This window comes from Lynx canadensis, chromosome A1 (genome assembly GCF_007474595.2).
Source record: "Lynx canadensis isolate LIC74 chromosome A1, mLynCan4.pri.v2, whole genome shotgun sequence".
NCBI classification, from domain to species: Eukaryota; Metazoa; Chordata; class Mammalia; order Carnivora; family Felidae; genus Lynx; species Lynx canadensis.
The window spans coordinates 80,387,182-80,411,053 of record NC_044303.2 but is presented as its reverse complement, the minus strand read 5'-3'; the positions used below and the strand labels follow the sequence as shown (position 1 = coordinate 80,411,053).

Here is a 23,872-nt window from a genome sequence, read left to right as displayed (position 1 = left end):
TCACAGGAGTCAGGACGGAGTGGCCTGCACCTTGAGCCCTGGGCAGTGCTGAACTAGGGGTGAGGACCCGTCCCTACATTCCCTTCTGGCTACACAAGTAACGTGTTAATCATAGGAAACCACATAACCACTCCCGCAGTCACTGCTGCATTCACTCTGACTGTGGTCTCTTCATGCCACATGTAACCTTTTCAACCATGGTTCTCGTGTGCCATCCTTTCTGGCCTCTGAGCAGACATAATTGGGCAGTGCTCCAGGGGCCGATTCTGGAAGAGCCCGGATGCCAGGGTGAGAGCAAGTCACACGTAGGAGAGAGCAGACTGCAGGGCGGGACATGGCCACGTGGCTCATGGCATGGCTGAGCGTGTGGTCTCCCTGCTTTCAGTCCGTCTCTTCCCGCCGCCCCCCCCCGCTGCTGTCCGATACGGCCGAGCTGGCGTTTCCTGGGCCTGTGGGTGAGCACACGGCCACCTTCACTTCATCCCTGGCCTCCAGGATCCCAAAAGGCACCAGTGCCCCCTTCTACCCATTCATAACTAGACTTGCCTACAGTGACCCAGCTCGTGCAAATATACCCCAGGCAGGTATGCCTCTTACAAGGATACCAGAGTCCCTTCAGTACCTGGGGGTCACACTGTCCCCTGATGGCCGGAGGCCGACCTTGGCCCCCCAAATGTGCTCTGTGTTGCTAGCCTGCTCTCGGGGAAAAGCATGTCCCTAGCTGGAGCTAGTAAGTTCAGACGGGTTTGTAAAAGCACAAGAAAGCAGTTAATTTTCTTTTTTTTTTTTTTTAATTTTTTTTTTTTTCAACGTTTATTTATTTTTGGGACAGAGAGAGACAGAGCATGAACGGGGGAGGGGCAGAGAGAGAGGGAGACACAGAATCGGAAACAGGCTCCAGGCTCTGAGCCATCAGCCCAGAGCCTGACGCGGGGCTCGAACTCCCGGACCGCGAGATCGTGACCTGGCTGAAGTCGGACGCTTAACCGACTGCGCCACCCAGGCGCCCCAAAAGCAGTTAATTTTCATAACAGCCACTTGCCCCTAGCTACAGGAATTTTGAGCAAGAGGGTTTGTACTTAGAGCAAACCCATAAAAACCGTTGCTGTGACTACTACAGTTTATTTTCAGCAGAAGGAAAGGCCGAGTGCATTTTAACAACGTTGGCGACAGGCTTTTTACATTTTCATCTCCCTGCCGTCTGTGTCCTCACCTAAGAAAGGCGTCTGCTAAAAAAGGAATACAAAACCATACGTTGAAATAAACCAGATTTGCCTTTTAATAGTCACCAGGATTTAGATATAATTCCCCAAAACGAAAAACAGTGAAGTTTTTAAAGTTACACCTGAAACAAGGGGGGTGGGGAGGGAGAGACAGGTTTTTAAGAAATGTGGCTTTAAAGGAAGGATCCATTTGGGGTCAGGGGTCACACAGTATCACCCTAACCATCAGGGCAAAATGACGTTTGAAGGAACCACATGGGTCACGAGCGACTGCCCAGGCATCACACAGACATCAACTTCTTGACCGGAATCTGCTCCTGAGGACACACCACCTCCAACCAGCAGGGCCCTGCTGTCTGACCGTGTTCAGTCCCCGTGCCCCGATGGGCCACGTTGGAGCCCCACCCACACGCTCAGGGCTCAGTGTCGTTTCCTCCAAAAACCAATCACTGATTGTTCTGAAATGCTTCCATTAGCCCAAGCCACCAATGCTTATTTCTGCTGGGTTTCAATGTAATCAGTGTTTAAAAAGCAAACGTGAACAAGAAAACAAAGGCCATGCCACCACCCGGGGGGCCTCAATTTTAAAAAGCACAGCTCATCATCGTGCAGGTATTTGGACAGGACCCAGGGGATCCCCGTGGGGGGGCACGTAGCACGGGGAGCTCCTCATAGAAACAGGAAGCAGGCCGAGTCCACAGCACCAGCTCAGGGGCAGGGACCGTGTACGTCTTTCTCTCCATCACTGCTGAACAGCCAGGAAAGTTCAGGAATCCTGTTCAAGTCCCTGTAACAACTATAGCTACGTGTTAAGGCCAAAACCAACCTGTGGATCATGCTGCTCTCGTACCCCAAGGACGGGGGCCCGTGACAAACGCAGCGTCCCCATCCGTGGCGCGGCCTGCTTCCCGTTGCCTCGGCTCAGGTTTCAAAGAGTCTGCGGAACGCGGGCCCGACCTCCGCGATCATGTCGGTGGTGGTGGTGGAGCGGCCGTGCTTCTGGAAAGCCTGGTGGCCGCACTGGCGTGTGAGAGAGCATGCGCCCAGGGCGGCCAGGAGCAGAGGGCTGGACCTGGAGGGAGGACCGTCAGACAGGCTCCACTTTCCCTCCCACGTCCCCCTGACACCTCAAACAGGTTCAAGCCTGCCGGGCCCCTGAGGCAGAAGGCGGCTTTATGACCAGGGACATGGATACGCCCGGACACAATACCCACCTGCCTGGACGACACACCGCAGCTTCCCCCCACAAAGCATGGCCTAGAGCGCCCTCGGTGCCAGGGTGCGAGGATGACTGAAGATCTGAGAACACAGGTCCTCGCCCCTGACACCAGACCCCCGTGCGGCACCCGCGCGGTCCCTGCCCACCAGCAGTGCCGCCACCCTGCAGGTCCCATATAGCTTCACGGGTGTCGAGGGGGCCTCCAGACCCGGGACATCCCGCCCCGGCCCATGTGGCCACCAGTGTCACATGATGCGTGTGGAGGACGGGGTGGGGGAACCTGCCTGAGCTCACAGTTCCAAACGGGAATGTGAACCAAGCCTGCATCTCCCAGTCCTGCCACTCAGAGGAAACTACTCTCTCGGGACAGCGGGCACAGCCGGCTCCCCTTGGCCCCGCGTGTTGGTCCCACGCTTCTGCCGTACGAGGGGGTACACCTCGTACCCCCTGGAACAGGGTCCCGAGCATGGCCGCATGTTAGAATTAACTGGGGGGCTTTAAGAACTCCTGACACCTCGGAGCCATGGGCGCCGAGCAACAGGGCAGGGCCCCAACCTCGCACGGAGCAGGAGCTGTGCGGGTGACCGTCCTGGGACCCCCCCCCCCCCTGCCCTGGGGTCGCCTCCACGTGATCCCGAGCTTTCCCCTGCAACGTTCCAAGCGGCTATATGTACGAGCAAACGAAGTGGCTCACACGGCTGGGAACCGGAAGGACAAGGGAAGAAGACGTCACATACCCGTTTGTCTTCTCGGGGCCGGCGTGTAGCGCCCAGTGCACCAGGACACCCAGGGCGCCCGACAGCAGGTCTCCCTGGCCGCCACACCTGCGGCTGCTACCTTCGTGGGCACACTCGAGCACTGCGGGGCAGGAGGGACAGGGCCGTCAGAGCACGCTGGCCTGTGCCCGGGGCGCGATCTGGATCAGCTCCGGCCCTTCCTGTCTGCTCCTAATGAGCAGTGTGTTTTAAGGAGAGCAAAGCCAGACGGGTCTGGAACCACCTGAGCCGCACAGGTGGCGAGCAGACTCGTACAACTGTCTGCTGCCGGACACATCGGAGAAGAGCACAGGTACACGGGGTGGCCAGGCTCACGGGCTCCGAGAGCCCAGGCCACCCAGGGACCGGCACCGCCTTCAGGGAGGTGCGTGCCACGCGAGTGCCCCCGGCACAGACCCAGCTGTGACCGTTTCGTTCACACTGTGTCACGAGCAGCTGTTTTGAAAATACAGATCTTGCAAACGGGTTATTACAGCCTCTGAACGTGTCACACTCTAGAGCTCTCTCCAGCAATAAAAGCCCCAAGGGTGTCAGGGTCCCCCAGAGGACACTTGCTGTGTCTGTTGACCGCGGCCACGTGAGTGAGCACTCTCGGTGCACAAGGGTTTCTTCCCCTTACGGCAAGTGACAGTCCTGGGTCACGCTGTTACAGCCGGTGTGACCCCTGCCCCCCATCACGGTAAGTGAGCAGAGGACCGGCTTTCGGGGCACTAGGGAGGCGCTGCAGCCGCCAGAACCTCCCCCCGCTCGGCCCACTCAACAGCCCACAGGCCCCGGAGCAAGGACGAGGGGGACGCAGCCCCTCCAGCACCTGGCAACCCCTTCCCCGGGGTCAGCTCCGAGCACCTCCTCACTCTCCCACTGTTTTCACAACAGAACAGAATGCAGTAGAATAGTCAAACTTGTCTATGACCCCAAAGGAGTGGGAGGCAGCAGGCCAGGGACCCCGGAGCACCCCCTGCTGACCGGACCGCGTCGCCACTGCCCCTGGCGTCAGGGAGGGTGAACGCCCTGCATGCTCAGTCCCCTTTGCCAAACAGGAATAAAACTAAGCTCATCAGGAAGTCCCTCTGTGTGGAACACGTGTGGCACAAGGGACCGCATGTGCCACGGGGACGGGTCTTCCAGGGCCCAGGGCCCAGCATGGCCACCCGGGCTGACAGGCATGAGGCCTACAGCTACCCACCGTGTTCACCGTCAGACATCACATCCCGCTCCCCTTTCCGGACCACGGTCACGTTCCCCAGGGCCTGGCTGAGTCTCCGTACGGCTTCACGATGATCACTGCCGTCCACAAGGTCCCTAAGCTGCGAGGCGGGACATCACAGACAAGGCTGTCGGCGGACGCCAACGGCGGCACGAGCAGCACAAATACCGCCCTCCTGTCGACAAGGAACACTGCCCGTGGTGGAACTTTCAAGGCTCACAGAAGTGACACAGGCCTGAATGATGACACGCTAACATTCACGGGGTGCTCAATATGGAAGAACTCGTGGGTTTACATCTGTTGTGTCATTTCGTCCTCACAGGCCCTACGAGGTGATGCCGTCATTACCCACATTCCACGGGCCAGGCAACGCGGGCAGGGATGGGCTGTCCACAGAGCACCCACCCACCTCTCATCCACCAAGAGACACGCTAGCGAGAAGATGCCCCATCATCACATGCCCCGCCAGGAACCAACAGCACTGTTAGCATGTGGGGAACACGCATCTACCCGCTGGCCATGTGCAGGGACAGGTGGGGGCAGAATCACAGCATCGCCCCACCCCGTCTTCGAGAGTGGAGAGGGGGTACCTCACACGCCATCTCAGGAGGGACTCAGGCTCACGCCCGTCTCCTGGGAAGTCAGCAAACTCACCACGGCGTCAGAGAGTCTGGTGAATTCCCCATGGTTGGGAGTGAGAACGGCCTTCCGGTAGCCGTGGATGAGGGCCGGGTGCTGAGCAATGAGCCACAGCCCGTCCTGCAGACAAGAACAGGTATTTAGTGCACAGCCTCGGGGCCTGGCTGTGAGAAGGGGAGCAGAGGAGAGGCCACACTCACCGCATCGATGATGATGGGGACATCCCTGGCCTTGGATGCTTCTAAGATGCCCTACAAGGAAAAGGAAACCACACTGAGCGACAAGCCCTCACCCCTCGGCGGAATTCAAAGAACACCAAGCAAGCAGTTCCGCAATGAATTACAACAACGGGTCATTGACAAGCAGAAATTAAATGTGGGCAACAAACAGAACAGACCCCCCCCTGACCCAACAGCGGGCCCCTCTGGAAGTCAGGGCCAGCCCACAGGGTGGACCCCAAGGCAGAGTCTCCCACTCTTCCATCAGCACTCACCGGGGTTCCAATCATCAGTTCTTATGCAAATTTCCTAACATTTTGTGTTTTAAAATAAGTGACCACGGGGCACCTGGGCGGCCTTTCATTAATATCCTCAGCTCTGGTCAGGATCCCAGGGTGGGACTGAGCCCTACACTGGGCTCTGCGCTAACAGGGGGGAGCCTGCTTGGGACCCTCTCTCTCTTACCCTCCCCTGCTCACATATGCACTCGCATGTGCCCACTCTATCTCGAAATAAACTTTAAAAAGATAAATAAAACCAGTGATGATAATAAGCAGTAAATCACCTCTGACAAGGTTATACTCCAAGTTTCAGAAGTTTTTTACTAAATTATCTTTTTTCCCCCCAATATATGAAGTTTATTGTCAAATTGGTTTCCATACAACACCCAGTGCTCATCCCAAAAGGTGCCCTCCTCAATACCCATCACCCACCCTCCCCTCCCTCCCACCCCCCATCAACCCTCAGTTTGTTCTCAGTTTTTAACAGTCTCTTATGCTTTGGCTCTCTCCCACTCTAACCTCCTTTTTTTTTTTCCTCCCCTCCCCCATGGGTTTCTGTTAAGTTTCTCAGGATCCACATACGCTAAGTTATCTATCCATGATCAACATACATACACTTGCTTATTGCTATGAACCAGTATTCTACAAGATCATGTGCTGCAAATGCACTTGAAAGTAGAAAACATTAAGAGAACAATGAAACAAGAGCCCTGCTCTAGGATGGCTGGTGTCCTTGGAACGGGAGAAGAGGAAGGACACGGACAACATGGAGACAACTGTGTGATGACACAGCAGGAAGACCAAGGAGACAGGCCTCGGGAAAAAGCAAACCTGCTGACACTCTGCTGTCAGACGTCTTCCAGGACGGGGGGAGCGGGGGGACCAATGTCTGCTGTCCCAGCCCCCGCCTGTGGTTGTCTGTGGTGGCCACCTGAGCAGGCAGGTACAGATGTCTAGTGCCTCAACGGCGTAAACTCCAGTGTCTTCTGGGCCCAAGAGGAAAAGCAAAGGAACCAGGGGATAAATCCAGGACAGGTGACAGCTGCCTTAATGACGGCCCTGACTTGGGATTTGTAAGATGTGTCGATCTCTGTGAGGCAACTGTTTAACTTAGGCTTCAAGTGAAACGGTTCAAGATATGTACTGAGCAGCTAGGACATCGCCAGGTCACACGCTCTGGACCTCCGGAAAGCGTCTTGTGATGTACACGGGCTCAGAGTCCAAAGACCGTCCCCGAAGCCCCAGCTCTGCCACTTAGAGTTGAGTGAACTTAAGTCACTTTACTTCTGTGAGACCGGGTTTTCTGATCGCTAAAGTAAGGATAAGGCCTTGAGTAATACTCTGAAGTTTGTATGAGGACTAGAGATACCGCCTCTAAAGATTTACCCAGCTCTTGGCAAGGGAGCTGACAGTCCACAAATGGTAGCTGCAGTAATCATTTTAAGTACACAGTCTAGCCCTGAGCCTGACAACTGCTTAGGTCTAACACACATTTACCTTTAAACTCCTATTTCCTTCAAGTAAATTATTTTGGAGGGTCTGAGGACCTGCACATACCTGAAATGCAACCATTAAAAAAAGAAAACAGTAAAACAAAATACATGGTAAGCAGAAATAACTTAAGACATTAAAAGGTAAATCCACATACGTTTCATACAAAGTTATTCTGAAAATGAAACGAAGAGCCCATGAGACCAGAGCTGCCCTGCCCCACAGCCTCAGTGGTCCTTTGCTGACACGGGTGTGAGCGACGGGAGAGCGGCCAAAAGCCCCCTCAAACGAGGGTCGGGGCACAGGAGCCTCGTGGAGCCGTACTTCCTCCCTTACAACGAAAACACTCCTGCTTGCTTGGAGTCTGGCTCTCCCGTTAGAACAGATTCAGCTTGGGGCGCCTGGGTGGCGCAGTCGGTTAAGCGTCCGACTTCAGCCAGGTCAGGATCTCGCGGTCCGTGAGTTCGAGCCCCGCGTCGGGCTCTGGGCTGATGGCTCAGAGCCTGGAGCCTGTTTCCGATTCTGTGTTTCCCTCTCTCTCTGCCCCTCCCCCGTTCATGCTCTGTCTCTCTCTGTCCCAAAAACAAATAAACGTTGAAAAAAAAATTTAAAAAAAAAAAAAAAAAAAAAAAAAAAGAACAGATTCAGCTTGGCTAATTCCACTTTCCCGGATCTCTGGGTGCAGGCTGCAGTGTCTGGCCACAACGAGGATGCCTCCACCTCTGTGCTTTCCTATCACATTTCTCACAGAGAACGGTGAAGTCCACGTTCAAACACCGAGAAACCTCAGGCAACACAGCGGGGCTATCTGAGTCGTGTAACGTCACAGGTCACTTGGCTCTCCTGAAGCACAGAGCCAAGTGTCAGTTGCCCACTGAAGGACCAACTGCTTTCATCACTCGGAGGACTCGTACGAAGTGCACTGTGCACGTGGCTCCGTCCCCACTGACTCCACTGCCAGGACAGCGGCCACAGTGGCGGCCAGGGCCCCGGAACACAGCAGACAGAGGGGACAGCAGCGCCCAGGGAGACCAGCTAATGACACGACCACACCTCTCTCCCCGCACATCCAGTTAGCGCTACAGGGTCCTACAGGGTGGATGGAAAGGAGTGAACGAGCGCCCCCACAGGTCAGAGGAGGCTGCGCAGCAGCCCCGCGTGTCCAGCAGAAAGACGCAGCTGCAAACAAACCAGCAGGGGGCGCCCAGGGGTCAATGGGTTGAGGGTCCCACTCCTGATTTCCACTCAGGTCGTGATCCCAGGGTTGTGGGCTTGAGCCCTGCATCAGGGCTTAAGATCCTCTCCCTCCTGCCCCCCACCCCGACTCGTGCTTGCTTGCTCACTCTCTTTAAAAATTTAAAACAAGTAAACCAGGAGTACTCCCTGGGGGACGGGGCTGAGGGGAGAAGGGATGATGGCCCCCAGAGCAGAGTCCTGGCCAGGGCAGCGCTCCAGCAGAGGGAACAGCCGTACGCACAACTTGCAGATGGTTATCCTGAAGAAGACGCCCAAAAGAAATGGACGCACACTCATTCACAAATGTTCAAGACATCAGCACTGTAACAGGAAAAAGCCAGAAGCAGCCCAAATGAACTAGTTAAATATGGCATGTGGTGATGTAGCTATTAAGAATCATGAGGAGGGGCGCCTGGGTGGCGCAGTAGGTTAAGCGTCCGACTTCAGCCAGGTCACGATCTCGCGGTCCGGGAGTTCGAGCCCGGCGTCAGGCTCTGGGCTGATGGCTCAGAGCCTGGAGCCTGTTTCCGATTCTATGTCTCCCTCTCTCTCTGCCCCTCCCCCATTCATGCTCTGTCTCTCTCTGTCCCAAAAAAATAAATAAACGTTGAAAAAAAAATTAAAAAAAAAAAAAAAAAAAGAATCATGAGAAATATACACATATCCTGTCAGGAGAAAGTGTCCAGGACTTAGCATGGAACAAGCATAAACTACAGATAAAAAGAATGAGGCTAGTCAAGAGCCTACATTCTAGATCTGGAAAACTCTGGTTCAAAACCAGCATATGAACTGGAAGACTTCACAGCAGCAATACCCCCCCCCCACCCCACCCAAGCTGACCTACAGATTCAACACAATCCCTGTCGGAATCCCATCTGCCTCTTCGGCAAACTGACACGCTGATCCCAAAACTCCTGGAAAAGTGCATGGGACCCAGAACAGCCAGAATACTCTTGAAATGAACAAAGCTGCAGAGATCGCACACAAAGCTTATCGCATAGCCACCGTCATCAGGACTGTGTGGCACCAGCACATGGACAGCCGTACAAACCAATGAACAGAAACCAGAGCCCAGAAATAAACGCTTACGCCCACGGATTTCCAGCAAGGACACCCAGACAGCTCACTCGAGGCAAGTGGAGCTGGAACTGAACACCCACTTGCCAAAGAACACAGGTGGACTGCTTCCTTACACCATACGTCAAAATCAACTCAAAATGGACCACAAACCTAAATATCACAGCTAAAAAACAATTAAGCTCTTAAAAGGCAGGACGTGATCAGAATTAAAAATGTGTGCTGCAAGCGGCACCTGAATGGCTCAGTCGGTTAAGTGTCCATCTGACTTTGGCTCAGGTCATGATCTCATGGTCTGTTGGTTCCAGCCCCGCATCGGGCTCTGTGCTGACAGCTGGGAGCCTGGAGCCTGCTTTGGAGTCTGTGTCTCCCTCTCTCTCCGCCCCTCCCCCACTTGCGCTCTGTCCCTCAAAGATGAATAAACATTAAAAAATAATTTAAAGTGTGCTGCAAAAAACAAAAATCAAAAACAAAAATTGTGCAGCAAACACAAGTTCCTCAAAACGTGAACAAAAGTGATCACAAAACCTGTAACAAAGATTTGCGGTGGTGTTACTCGTAACAGCCCAAGCGGAAGCCACCCAATCGTCCATCAAGTGATGGACAGGTAAACAAAATGTGGTCCATCCACAAGGGAACGTCAAACAGCAATGAAAGGAGTGGAGCCCTGGGCCACAGCGCACACAGACGAACCCCGAAATGCTGGGTAAACACAGCTGGTCACAAATGCCACGTAGTGTAAGACTGAACTGCTAGGAAAGGCCCAGAACAGGCAGAGCCACAGACCACGCTGCCTGAAACCTCACCTTGGGGGGGGAGGGGGGGGTGTCAGGATTCCAACACGTGAGACTGGAGGGACACACACACTCAGATCACAGCTCTTAAAAGCAGCAGCCAGAATTTTGAGGTTACGTTGGATCCATCCACACCAATAGCATCTCTATGTCTCCACAGCACGTGAGCAAGAAACCTCGCCATAATTCGATAATCAGGGTCAAGGAGCATGAAAGAAGAAGAAAGAGGCCAGAGAGACTGTTGTGAGCTCCACTCTGTCACGGGGCCAGCGGTGAACTGGTAGGTCACAAAAGATCAACAATCCCATCATCCTGAGGGTCATGGGGGCACCAAACACTCCGAACCTATTCCGGCAGGAACCCTCACTTGCCTCTCTTCCCGAAGACAAACCACGTGGCAGAGAGGCTGTCCCAGGCCCTGTCCCACCCACGCTGCGTGGACAGCCACCATCTCAGGACAAGAGCACACTGCAGACCCACTGTGTACGCACGGGGACGCCCCTCCCGTCTCCCTCTCACCTCACGTGACCCAAGGGGCCTGGCACTCCTCAGCTATGATTGCTCCAACTTTTCAGCAAGAGGTCCAGGCTCCAGGGCTGGATGATGGCACCCGGCAGGCAGCATGCCCCCTGTGCTGGTGCAGGTGGCTCCGAAGCAGGAGCACCCCAATGCCCCTCGTTTACAGGGTGTCACCTGGAACTACTGTTCAACTGTGCAGGACTGGCTCTCAGATTATCTGCCCCAAATGTCCAAGCGTTAGCTCTCTTGGCTCTCTGGAGGACAAATCAGTGGCTGTCCTCCCATGGCAGGCGTCTGTCCCCACGCCTCTTGTTCCAGAGCAGAGTGGGACACCCGCACGTGAGCGATCCCAGTGACTCCCCCGCTGCAGGGTGAAAAGCTGACGCCCCAAGAGCAAGAGACTCATCCCATCCCGGTTGGTTGTTAAAACCTAAAGGTTTGCTACTCTCTCTCTGCCTAGTTCCTCCTCCCTCCCCCAAACCATCTCCATGACTCCATCAAGAGGCACCGGAACACTGAACAGACGCTCCATCAAAGTGCTCGTCTTCTGACTTCTGAGCTCAGTCGGGTCCATGAGAAGAGGGAAGTTCGGTAATTCTCTACGTTACCTTAACGTTTTCGAGAAGAACGTTGTCTCTGCCCAGGCCGGGTCCCACCACCAGGGCGTGCAGTCGGGGCAACCATGTCTCCACGTCCCGCACGGCACTGGGGCTGTCGCTGCGCAAGGAAAAGAAGGGCAGAGCACTTACAGTCTGCACGTGCTGGCTTACCCTTTAGGGAGACCACACGTTCTTCTGGATTCCCCCGTTCTTATTCCAAGTTCCTTCTCTGTGCCGGGACCACACCCGGCATCCAGCCATCAGCCTCCCCGGCCTCCTCCGCACACGGGTTCTCCCCAGAACACCCAGCTGCGGAAACCTAGCTCTCAACATCTACGATAAGCCAGACAAGACACGTGGCTCCTTCATAACCATCTCTGCCCTCTGGAGGGAACCCGTCTGTCTCCATCACTCACAGAAGGCGCCCGGGGGACCCTGTACAACGGAAGAGCGCCTTCACTTAGCACAAGACCTGACAGCTGGAGGCACTTGTGTCACTCCTTCCCACCCATCATCTCGCTCTTAGACTCTTGGAACCCACCATGTAAAGCCTTACCCAGAACAACCCCACTGTGAGCCCCAAGCAGCCGTGCTTAGTCTTTGTGTGACTGACTGACTGCAGGGACGCAGGCACTTCCAAGAGGGTGCGGTTGTCCAGAACACCCCGCCCCCCCTCTGCTCCCAGATGTCCACATGCTGGGCCAAACCTGCTGACATGCACTCCTGGGTGGCCTCGTCCTGTCTCCTGGCTTTAAACCTCTCCCACACGTGAACAACCCCTGATTTACCCTTTCCCTGACCACCTCCGTCTCGTCCGGTGCCTGACGGCAATGCGCTCGGATGTCCGACAGGCAAGCGAAAACACACCCAAAAGCCAGCCCCTGACGGTCAGGCTCACCCGAACCTACTCCCCCACGCCCCCACCTTGTTAACGGACAACCAGCTTGGACCGAAGCCAGGGCGGCCTTCACAACCCTTTTCCTTCTACCCTGCATCCCACCTGTCAGCAGCCCCTGGGCTGTACTTTCAGACGTGCCGCGAATCTACCCCCTTCTCCTACTCGTACCCATCACTCACTGTCACCTATGACACCCCCATGCAACCCCTGCTTCCACCCTGGGCCCCAAGAGCTGTCAACACAGCAGCCAGACGAGCCTGTTACAATATCCACTGGATGTGGCTGTTGCCCTGCTCAGGGGCTCCAGCGGCCCCTCTGCACTTACACGAAAGCCAGACCCTCGTGATGACCCCCACAACCTGCTAAGCTTGACCCTGAACCTCTCTGGTCACCTGCCCTACCTGGAGCTCCTATTGTTCCCCAACACCCCGCAGCCTGAGCTGTTGCATCAACCCTTCTCCGTGTCTGCAGGGCCCTACCTGAATGCACCCTCTGGGCCCCCGCTCACGATCACCCCACGGAAAAGCACACACACGCCACGTGCGTGCACCCCATGTGACATGTGGTGTTCCGTCCCCTGCCCTGGCTCTCCGCGTGGTCTTTACCGCCCTCTGACACACTTGTCCTACTTGTCTGTCTCTAGGACTTTGCTGCCCAATAGGACAGACATCAGCCCCATGTGGCTACTTAAGTTTAATTAAAATAAAAGCTCAGCTTCTGAGTCCCACTGGCCACATTTTAAGTGCTGGGTAGCCACGCGTGGTCAGCAGCAAGGAGAACGTTTTCATCACTGCAGAAAGCTCTAGGGCACAGGGCTGTCCCAGAAAGGAAGCTGCACAGAAGCAGGTGTTTTGTCTGCTTGGTCCTATGCTGTCCCTCTGGAAGCAGGGCAGGGACTGGAAGGGGAAGCATTTGCTGAATGAGGAAACGGCCCCACTACGGTCCGACGGGCTCCTCATTACTGCTGTGGGGGCGTGGCCACAGGCAAGGCCCCGACCTCTCCCTGGAGGCCTCAGCCCTTTCTGACAGCCACGGCGCACAGGGCCCTGGTGGCCCGAATCTCATCCCACGCTGCACACACATGGCTGCTGGGCTTCTGACCTTACGGCCTTGTCCCCTCTCCTGAGGGCACCTCCCGTCACCTCCCAGCACAGCAGCCACCGGGCAGAGGCGCCTGCAGCCCCTGTCGAGCTGCGAACCACCCGCGCGGCCCCACTCACAGAACGGGGTGAACGATCAGCTCCGGGCTGTACGACTTGATCACGGGTGCAGCCTCCCGCGTGCAGAACACGTGCGATAGATCTGCACCCTAAGAAACGAGCACAAGGGCGGACTCAAAGCACGGCCCACCCGGCAGGCACCGAAGGGGTGTCCGTACAAGCCCCTCGTCGTGGCCCCACACTAGGGCAAGGTGGCTCAGAGCAGGACAGACCCTAAGGAAAGGTCTGCGGAGAAAGCCTTTTGCCGCGCCCCCTCCCCCCCAAGAGGCAGGTCAACCCAGACCAATTCAGCTGTGTCACCCTAAGGGCCGCGGGGGGCACATTTCACTCATACTGTGCCAACGGGGCTATTAGGACTTGATCAAAGGCCTAGGAGATCGCGAGGTGTAAAGACGCCAACTGCTTAAGGCAGGACAGAGGCGGTGTCCCAGGATTGCACTGAAGTACAGTCCTAATGAAACTTCAGTTAAAAACTCCCAGTTCTTTGGTCACAGCACAAGGTCAGGATAGATTTCAAGGTGCTTTTCGGGGCATCTGGGGGTTCAGTCGGTTAAGTGTCTGACTCTTGGTTTTGGCTCAGGTCATAATCTCACAGTTCAAGGGATCAAGCCCTGAATCAGGCTCTGTGCTGACAGTGCAGAGCCTGCTTGGGATTCTCTCTCCCCTTCTCTCTGCACCGCCCCCCCCCCCCCCCCCCGTCTCCTTCTCTTCCTTTCAAAAATAAACTTTAAAAGACAAAGACCAGCTCTTCACTAGACAGAGAAGCTGTAAACAGACCTACCACTTTGAGAGCGGAAATTGCTGCGAAGTAGGGGGCTCCCGTGTACCTAAAAAGGAAGATACTTACAGTCAGAAACTTCTGGGAAGGAGGCAATACAGCAGGTTTATCAGAGGGTTACAAAGACATGAATCACACGGCCCAAGCCCCAACACCTCGCAGGTGCTCAGAAAATGTTCAGTGAACTTCAGCAAACTTCGGGTCACGACCAGACAAGTCACTGTGTCACCTAAGACCTTTGTGCCACATCAGGACCGCCACTCTCTGCAGCACGGTGCCCACATGGAAGACAGAGGCGGCCACTTGAGCTCACTGAAGGGTCTGCCAGGAGACCCCCAGGGGCAGGGGAGCACAACACAATCAGGCACCGAGACTCACACAGCTTCCTCCTGCTTCCACCCTACCATTCCAGAATGCCTGTAACTGTTTTTAAGGTTGCATCAAACACAGAAAGGAAAATTCTTTTTGGGGGGGGGGGGAAGAGGGGAGAGAGAACCCATTCACATAAGGGCGAGGGGGCAGAGGGGTGGAAGGAAGGAGAGGAACTTAAGCAGGCTCCACACTCAGCAAGGAGCCTGATGCGGGGCTCGACCCCATAACCACGAGATCATGACCTGAGCCAAAATCAAGAGTTGGACGCTTAACCTACTGAGCCACCTAGGTGCCCCTAGAGAGGAAAATTCTTGAACTTGTCATCGGACTAGTGTAACCTTTACGTCAATCCTGAGCAGCGAAGGGAACCTAGGAAAAAGACCGAGGACTCTCTACATGAGACACTCTCCCAGAGCAGGGCCGCCAACGGGCCGGGAGCACAAGGCAGGACACACACACCCTCTCTGGCCCACCCCACAACGAGGACACAAAACAACGAAAACCAGCTTGCCTACTTGCCCAGCAGAGGCTGCCCACAGTCACAGGGCAGAGGGGCGGGGGATGCTTGCTGGTGGCAGCACACACATTAGTATCTGGAAGGCTAATGATGTGTCCTTACTGTATTATCATGTGGGGTACCATAAGGCTGTCACTTCACACATCTCTGAAGTGTTTGAATTTTTATAAACAAGTACATAATGCTTTTCTAACCAGAATGAAGAGGATCCTACTTTAAAGGTTAGTTCCTAAAGCTAATGGGCAGATTTTAAATTAGATAATTACCCCCTAGCACGCTACACTACCAGACTATCTAAAAAGAAAACCTGAAGACCGATTCTTCCCATGCAAACGTCCCAAAATACAAAGCCGGAGTTGGAGGGGATCTGAAGAATAAAACCCCCGACATCCTCAACACTCTCAAGGGGGCTGGGACCCAAGGGGGACCCCATCCCAGAGGCCGGAGGAGGGCTGTCCTTTAACTGGGGGCCTAAAGGAAGAAAGGCAGCTAAGAGCTAGTGATCCAAGAGTCCAACATGCGGTAGCAGGAAGAAAACCAGGTGCGAGATGAGAGCCAGTAAAAGGCAAACTTCCCCCATCCAAAGGGATCATGTCTACAGACAGAAAGCACTCAGCAAATCTCAAGATTATTGAAAAGAAGACACACCCAGACACATCTGGAGAAAATTGCAGAATTCTAAAAAAAAAAAAGAAAACCTTACAAACAGCCAAGCAAGAGCAAATTACTTACTTACAGATTAAGGTGAACTTTTAAGGTGCAGAGTGGAGGCTAGAGGACAATGTGATCAGGTGCGTGGATTACCAGAGAAAATCGCTGCCACCTCGGCCAAGGCGCAACTCAGCCTGCCTAGCAAGACACCGTGGGTGTGCAAGTCCTCCACGGGCCCCCTGCACACTCTGCACAAAGAACGTGCCAGAAGAGGCCAAGGACTCCTACCCTAACTGCAGCCCACCAGGCCAGGCAGGAAGCAGACAGCAGTGTAAGTGGCAATATACAAAGTGACAGTCAGCAGTGAGAGCTCTCTAGGAATTCTTAGATCACGTGTTCACTCTCCCCAGAGGCATTTTTAATTCACAGTAGGTAGAAAAGGCCGCCACTAGCTACATTTGAAAGTATAATAGGGGTGCTTGGGGGGCTCAGTCAGTCAAGCGTCCAACTTCGGCTCACCCTCTGTGAGTTCAAGCCCCGCATCAGACTCTGTGCTGATAGCTGGGAGCCTGGAGCCTGTTTTGGATTCTGTGTCTCCCTTTCTCTCTCTGCTCCTCCCCCGTTCGCATGCAGTCCCTCACTCTTAAAAATAAATAAACATTGGGGTGCCTGGGTGGCGCAGTCGGTTAAGCGTCCGACTTCAGCCAGGTCACGATCTCGCGGTCCGTGAGTTCGAGCCCCGCGTCGGGCTCCGGGCTGATGGCTCGGAGCCTGGAGCCTGTTTCCGATTCTGTGTCTCCCTCTCACTCTGCCCCTCCCCCGTTCATGCTCTGTCTCTCTCTGTCCCAAAAATAAATAAACATTGAAAAAAAAAATTTAAAAAAAAAATAAAATAAAATAAATAAACATTAAAAAACAAGGACAAATTACAAAATGTTATGCGTCGAATAACTCAGCGGCAAAATATATAAAACCAGAAGAGAGAACGGGCCACGAGAAAAGAGTAGGCCCTAATTTCATTAATGACTCCCACGAACATCTCCAAATTGACAAAGTACACCAAACACATGCTGTTTTTATCCTGAATACAAAGTAATACCTGTTTGTAGCATGGAGCCTGGTCCATACAGACAAGGGTAAGGCAAGAAAAAACAGCCTCAGCCTCCACCACAGGGAAAATCATAACACCGACACAACCCCCGCGGACCACACACTCAGGGCCCATTTTCTCCTATTCGGTCAAGAAGCTCATCACTGAAAGATACCGAGTGTTGTAACATGGAACTACATTTAGAGATGATTACTGGGGTCTAACTGGACAGATGGCGGGCCGCTAATGAGGCAGACAGCCAGGTAACAGAGGTTGTTGACACGCTAACGTGGTCCAAGTCACTTACTCCTGGCAGCCTCCGACTATACCTATTCTTCCATCCTGACCTTTGTGCTTCTTGGTGGTTAGAGGAGGGATGATATTCCTCACCAGCTGTAAAGTATTTTCCATATCCGTTATTGAATGTGGTTTATGCAATGAAAATGCTCTTCTTAAAACTGAAAAACAGGAAAACAAATTATTTAGAAAAATAAGTATCCATCGGCATACACAAAAGAGACTGACATGAGATAGCCTGTTAACCAAAACACCTCACAAAGCTGACTTAATATCAATGCTAGATTTTTATCCAAAGGCTTATTTTACTTCTATAAGCAAATGTTTAGAAATTACAACACAAAACACAAGCTGTACATTATCAAATTTGTTTCTGAAATGTATCATTTTGAAGTCTAGCTAATCTTTCAGAAAATGTTTTTAATGCATTCCTACTTAATAAACTATACACATTCCATTTCAATCCTCCTTTAAGTCTTTTCTCTCAAACTGGAAAAGCAACTTCCCACTTGTTACCTTTCACGGTCACATTCAAGTCTGAGATTCACATTACTCCCAATTTGCCAGTCATGCTTCTGACACTCAGTTGGATACAAATTAAATAGTCCAGAAATGGGGGGTGCCTGGGTGACTCAGTAGGTTAAGTGTCCCACTCTTGATTTCGGCTCAGGTCATCGTCTCATGGTTTGTGAGTTCAAGCCAACGCGCTGATAGGGCAGAGCCTGCTTAGGATTCTCTCTCTCTCTCTCTCTCTCTCTCTCTCTCTCTCTCTGCCCCTCCCGTGTGCACTGTCTCTCAAAATAAACTTTAAAAAATTAAAAAAAAAAAGCAACCTAGAAATGGCATTCTAAATAATAAGGTGATTTTTAACTGTCAGCCCCATACTTTCTACCTTCTTGCAAACCAACACAACCTATGACTCAAAACAGAATCACTGTAAACCTCTGGCCAAGAAAAGGCACAAGTGGGCTTGCTCAGGGACAGCCCCAGCCCGATGACCCCTGTGCTTCCAAAGTCCCGGGGAGTGTCCACAGTGCCACCTCCCAGAGGCGCTGCCTGTCTACACCCCAAATCTGCGGGCTGCACAGTCTTTTCGTGGGCACCCCCCGGTGAGCTGCATGAAGGGAGCTAGAGCCATTACAGTCACATGTGGTGACAAATCACTGCTCGAGAGCAATCCACACGGTCATGAAAATGCTTGCTCTGTGTCTGTTCCAAACGTTAGTACATCTACGTAAGGATCGGACTGGACAACACAAGAATATCAAAGAACGGCCACTCCTTCAAATTCCCCACATCAAGAAATACAGTTGCTTTTTACATTTTTTAAAAATTTATTTATTTTTGAAGGAGAGACAGAGTGTGAGTGGGGGAGGAGCAGAGAGACAGGGAGACACAGAATCCGAAGCAGGCTCCAGGCTCCGAGCTGTCAGCACAGAGCCCAACGTGGGGCTCGAACCCATGAACCCTGAGATCATGACCCGAGCCAAAGTCGGGCCATTAACCGACTGAGCCACCCAGGTGCCCCTATGGTTGCTTTGTAAAGTCTAGAATTGTGAAAGCACAATCCAAACTTACCGGTCATTCAAGGGTTGTTCTGGGTTCCTGACAATGTTGTGGTTTATCAGGGACCGTAACTTTATGCTAAGGACTTAGCCACACACAAAATACTCCTAAGGCCACCCCACAGCCCTTTGCCTACACAGAATATGGTTCAGCCCCACCTACAGATTCAGGCTAGGGGTCCCCTCACCCCCAACCACCTTAGAGTGGCACAGAGCAAGACACTTCATAGACGTTGGATGAATTCAAAGCATGTTGGTTTATTCTCATTAGAAGCCAGTCTGTCCGCTTACAGACCAGGACACTGGAGCCCAGGGAGACAGGCCTGTGAGGACACCTGGGTTAGTGACAGGTAAGCCAGGCCAGAAGACACCGCTGTACCAAAATACTGCCGTTTTAAGGCAAATCGTTTTTCTTTAACCAAATAGTCACCACACCAACCAAAAGATGAGACAGAGATGATCAAACCTGTCTCAACTGCCCCCATAACCATTAGGGACTGGGGAATAAAACCACTCGGGAAGTATGGCATTTTCACTCGTGAACCAGTAAATCCACGCTGCTCACCAGCACCCGCCCCATCCACCTGAGGGCCAAACCAAGGTCAGTTACATTTCCTTACACTTGGCAGTTAATCGGTTTCAGCTGGCTTACTGGGGGCAGACCCCGTTCGGGGTTGTCCACAGAAATATTTAAATAGAAACATCAAAGTTTTGCAGGAGAAAAAGGCCTTGACCAAAGGCGATTCCAAATGTATCCAATTAAAGGGCGCCTAGGTCGATCAGTCGGTTAAGCGTCTGACCAGCTCAGGTCATGGTCTTGCGGTTTGTGAGTTTGAGCCCCGCGTCCAGCTCTGTGCTGACAGCTCGGAGCCTGGAGCCTGCTTGGGATTCTGTGTCTCCCTCTCTCTTTGCCCCTCCCCTGCTCATGCTCTGTCTGTCTCTCTCTCTCAAATAAATGTTAAAAAAAAAAAAAATTAACCCAATTAAGTCACCTGGTCTTCACAACAATTCTAAGTCTGGAAGAACAGGTCAAACCTGCCCGTTTTTTGTTTGTTTTAAGGAAGTGGCTGAGGCCGACTGGAGAACTGGAGAACTGAACAGATTACATAAACCTGGGCTGTTTTCTGGAATTACGCACCGCCAACGACCCTCCCTGATAACATGTCTCTTTGTGCCCACCATGCCTTTACACTAATGAGACCCGTCCTAATTTGGAGTCCCTGCACCTGACAGCATTCTGGACAATAACAGAGATGCCCTAAAGCTAGCACAAGGGGTCAGTGCTTGAGAACTCCACCTGTGTTTTGGTAAAAGTTCAGCAGGTCGGCTTAGTAATGAATCTTCAAACTCCAAGAGAAATACTAACTCATCACAGGGTACAAATTTAGGAGAAAGGGCTACCAGTAAAAAGTCTCTGAACAAACTGTGACCAGAGGCCCCTTATGCGTCTCAAAGCATTTGGCACCTGAAACTAATGGCATGCTATGTGTCAACACGACTTCATGCTGTGTGTCAACTATCGTGCAGAAAAACAAAAGCCCAAAACTCCTTAGGTTATTCTGTGGCAGGCCCAACTATGTACATGCCTTTGGTAAAATCCGTCTGATGACTATTACAGCAAAAGTAAATTTTACCACTTCAGTTACTTACTGGCTAGGGAACCGTGGCTTGCGTAATTCTCGTTTTCTCAGAGCCTCTTCCACACAAAGGCAGATAAACAAATGTCTCCGTGTTGTGAGAAGTGAGAAAATACAATATACAAGCTCTTTCACGGTTTAAAATATATTCCTGTATCTTACACAAACACAAATAACGTACATAAACATCCACAGGGCAGAGAGGAAAACCCCTCGAGGGGATACGGGGCTCCGACTGGGACACGCTTGTTCCTTACACGCCTAAATCCTTTTACACCGTCCGTCCTACTTAACAGCCGAGGCCGGGGCTGGGTCCTCGGGGGTTCATTCGGGTGAACCCCGCATGCAACCCGGGCCCCAGGCGCGCCCACCGGGGCCGGGCTGCGCGAGGCGCCCCAGGACCCGCTCGGTCCCCTCGCCCAGCGCTTCCGGCACTTCCAGTCCGCGACGCGGAGGAAACTCTGCACCACCTCCGCCGGCCTGCTGGCCCTGGCCCGGCCCCCCCCGACGCCCCCGCGTCGTCCCCGGCTTTCGGCGGCGCCTCCCGTCCGGACGAGCGCCTGCGGCCAGGTACCTGCGTCCAGCGGCGGCCCGTAGAGCGCGAGCGCGGCCGACAGCAACGCGACCACGGCCGCGCCGGCGACCACAGCCGCGGCCCCCGCCCGAGTGGCCATGCCCACAAGGCCGATAGCGACCTTACCTCGCCGGCAGACCCGGGCAGCCACCCAGACGCGACCCACGGCCATCGGCGGACTTCCGGGCTCGCGCCCCGCCCCGCGCCGCCGCCGGAAACACGGCGGCCCGCGCCGTCCCGGAAGCAGGCGCTCAGTCCGGCCTCGCCCCACAGGCCAGCCTCCACCAGTCATAGTTGGTCTCCCATGATTGACAAACTCAATGCCCAACCCAGCAGGGCCCCAGCTCCGGACGCCTGGAGTTTTGCCGGAAAGCAGGTTAGGGCATCAGCATGCGCCGTAGTGATTGGGGGTTTGGGTTGTTTTCGTTGTTCCTATTTTGGGCGGGGAGCATTATGGGAAGTGGGGCAGCACGCTGCCTCGTTGACAGACATTTTGCTTTTGGAAAGCAGGTGGAGGGTCCGGAGGAGCATCTCTGCGCAGCTCAGTCCCTCATGTGTCCGACCTGTCCCCTGGACTCCCAGACTGGTCCGTCCAGCTCGGTGGCCCCCGCCAGGCTCCCCGCCTCCATAAGCCGGAGCTCTGCCATCGCAGCTGCTCGAGTCAGAAACCCGGAGGGCAGGCTCGCTCCCCTCGTTCCCCCGCACGCATCCCTCCTCCTGAGGGCCTGCCTTGTGGAGGCCTCTTTTAGGGAAACAGGCTTGAGCGGTGGAATGCAGAAAGGGTCCACGGCGACCCCCTGGCTGAGTACGCACAGGTCCATCAGGAGACCCACCTCAGGACAGCCGTAGCCCCTAACTGACCAACGGGCTACTTACAACCAGGCGCAGTTACGCAAACAGGGAGAATTGCATGCGTTGCCATACCTCGTCTTCCCCCTTTAAAGTAGCCCCCACCCACTGTCTCCTTGCAGACAGCCGCTTCTCTGCTGTCCTGCCCGCTGCTCCTTTGCCCTGTATGCAAACGTACATCCCCTTTGCTCTGCCTCAGGTGAATTCTTTCACTTCCCTCGCCCCTGGCTTCCACCCCCATCATAGCCTCACGTTTGGGGGCCCCCATCCCACCGGGAGAGACACCACGTTTAGACACCACATGCCTTAGAAACGGATTCAGAATTTGCCTGCCCGCACACTCTGCTTGAAGCGCCGTCGTGGCTAGGAGATGATGGCAGTGGCACTCTGTTAGTGTCCTGGGGCTCCCATAACAAATTGCCACACCCCGGGAGAGGGGGACACAGAAGAAGAGAAATTTCTTGTTTTATGGTTCTGAAGGCCAGAAGTCTACGATCGAGCCTTGCCCTCTGTAGCTTCTCTCGGTGGCATCATCCTATCATCCTGGGCGTCCCTTGCCTGGCAGCTGTATCACTACAATCTCTGCCTGTGTCATCACATGGCATTCTTCCTGTGAGTGTCCTCAGGTCATGGTACTCGAGTCTTCTTATAAGGACACCAGTCATATTGAACTAAGGCCCACTCTGATTACCTTATCATAACCTTATCATACCTTTGAACATCTCCAAAGACTCTGCTTCCAAATACGGTTACACTGACAGGTGCTGGGGGTTGAGACTTAACATATCTTGGGAGACACAACTTCCCCATAACACCTTGTAAATCCATCTCCCTATTTCCCTACAGCAACAGAATGATTTTTTTTAAGATAATTTGTTTTGAGAGGCAGGAGGGGCAGAGAGAGAAGCAGAGAAAGAATCCTAAGTGGGCTTTGCAGTGTCAGTGTCAGTGCAGAGCCCTAGGCGGGGCTTGGTCCCACTGAGTAGGTGAAGGTCTAGCATTAGGCAGGGATAGATAAGGGATCCTCAGGGAGGCAGGCTGCAGTCCAAGTGAGAGGATGAAGGGTTTTGGAAAAAAAAAAAAAAGGGTAAATGTATCCCAAACCCACCTGGGCTAGGTGCCATGACTGGAGTCTCACGAACGTTCTGATAAGGTCCCAATAAAAAATCAAAGACAAAAATCCTTGGTGGCAACCCAGTCAGGGACCCCTCTTACTCTTGAGAGCTTTGTAACTTCAGCTCAATAAACCCTATCGCTTTGCTCACTCTCTGTTGTCCATGAGATTCATTCTTCGAGTCTGGGAGACCGGGACCAGTGTCTCTCCCACCCTCCTGTAACACCATGAACCCTGAGATCATGACCCGTGCCAAAGTCAAGAGTCAGACGCTTAACCAACTGAACCACCTAGGCGCCTCGACAGAATGATCTTTTTTTTTTTTTTTTTTTTTTTTTTTAATTTTTTTTTCAACGTTTATTTATTTTTGGGACAGAGAGAGACAGAGCATGAACGGGGGAGGGGCAGAGAGAGAGGGAAACACAGAATCGGAAACAGGCTCCAGGCTCTGAGCAGTCAGCACAGAGCCCGACGCGGGGCTCGAACTCACAGACCGCGAGATCGTGACCTGGCTGAAGTCGGACGCTTAACCGACTGCGCCACCCAGGCGCCCCAATGATCTTTCTTAAATGAAAGATCACGTCACTCCTCCGTACAGAACCCTCCAATGATTTCCTGTGTTGGAGCAAAATCCAACTAGGTGTTGTCTTTCCCAAGGAATAATTTACATAACAAAAACTTCACTGATTTTAAGTGTACAATTCCATGAGTTTGCACAAACGTATATAACCATGTAGTCACCACCACATTCATGATTTAGAACACTTCTATCAACACTCCCACATCAGGCTTTTGATGCTATTATAAATGGTATTTTCTTAGTTTGAATTTTTAATTGCTCATTGCTTATATACAGAAATACAATTGATTTTTATATATTGACCTTGTATCCTTTGACCAGGCTAAATTCACTTATTAGTTCTAGCATATACTTTTAAGATTATTTGGGCTCTTCTTATAAGCAATGACAGTTTGCCATTTTTGGTGACGTTAACTTCATTGACTTCCATCACTTGTTAAGGTGGTAGGTA

The 23,872-nt window shown here is 53.1% G+C and overlaps 1 protein-coding gene across 3 annotated transcripts; it reads right to left on the bottom strand.

The window, feature by feature from the left end:
• Window positions 1-1,255: 1,255 nt before the first annotated feature.
• On the bottom strand, window positions 1,256-21,087 carry NAXD (NAD(P)HX dehydratase). 3 transcript variants are annotated; one of them, XM_030314136.1, is made up of 10 exons: window positions 21,005-21,087; window positions 17,113-17,263; window positions 14,179-14,224; window positions 13,398-13,486; window positions 11,289-11,397; window positions 5,265-5,315; window positions 5,080-5,184; window positions 4,405-4,525; window positions 3,180-3,300; window positions 1,256-2,295 (listed from the first exon to the last, which is right to left on the bottom strand). In XM_030314136.1, exons 1-10 carry the CDS (start codon window positions 21,048-21,050, stop codon window positions 2,145-2,147), a joined length of 990 nt encoding a protein of 329 aa, XP_030169996.1. In that variant the 5' UTR covers window positions 21,051-21,087; the 3' UTR covers window positions 1,256-2,144. The 3 variants fall into 3 exon arrangements, with proteins under 3 accessions (XP_030169996.1, XP_030169986.1, XP_030170005.1); XM_030314126.1 differs by lacking the exon at window positions 21,005-21,087 and adding an exon at window positions 20,879-20,979; XM_030314145.1 differs by lacking the exons at window positions 13,398-13,486; window positions 14,179-14,224; window positions 21,005-21,087 and adding an exon at window positions 20,879-20,979.
• Window positions 21,088-23,872: the final 2,785 nt, after the last annotated feature.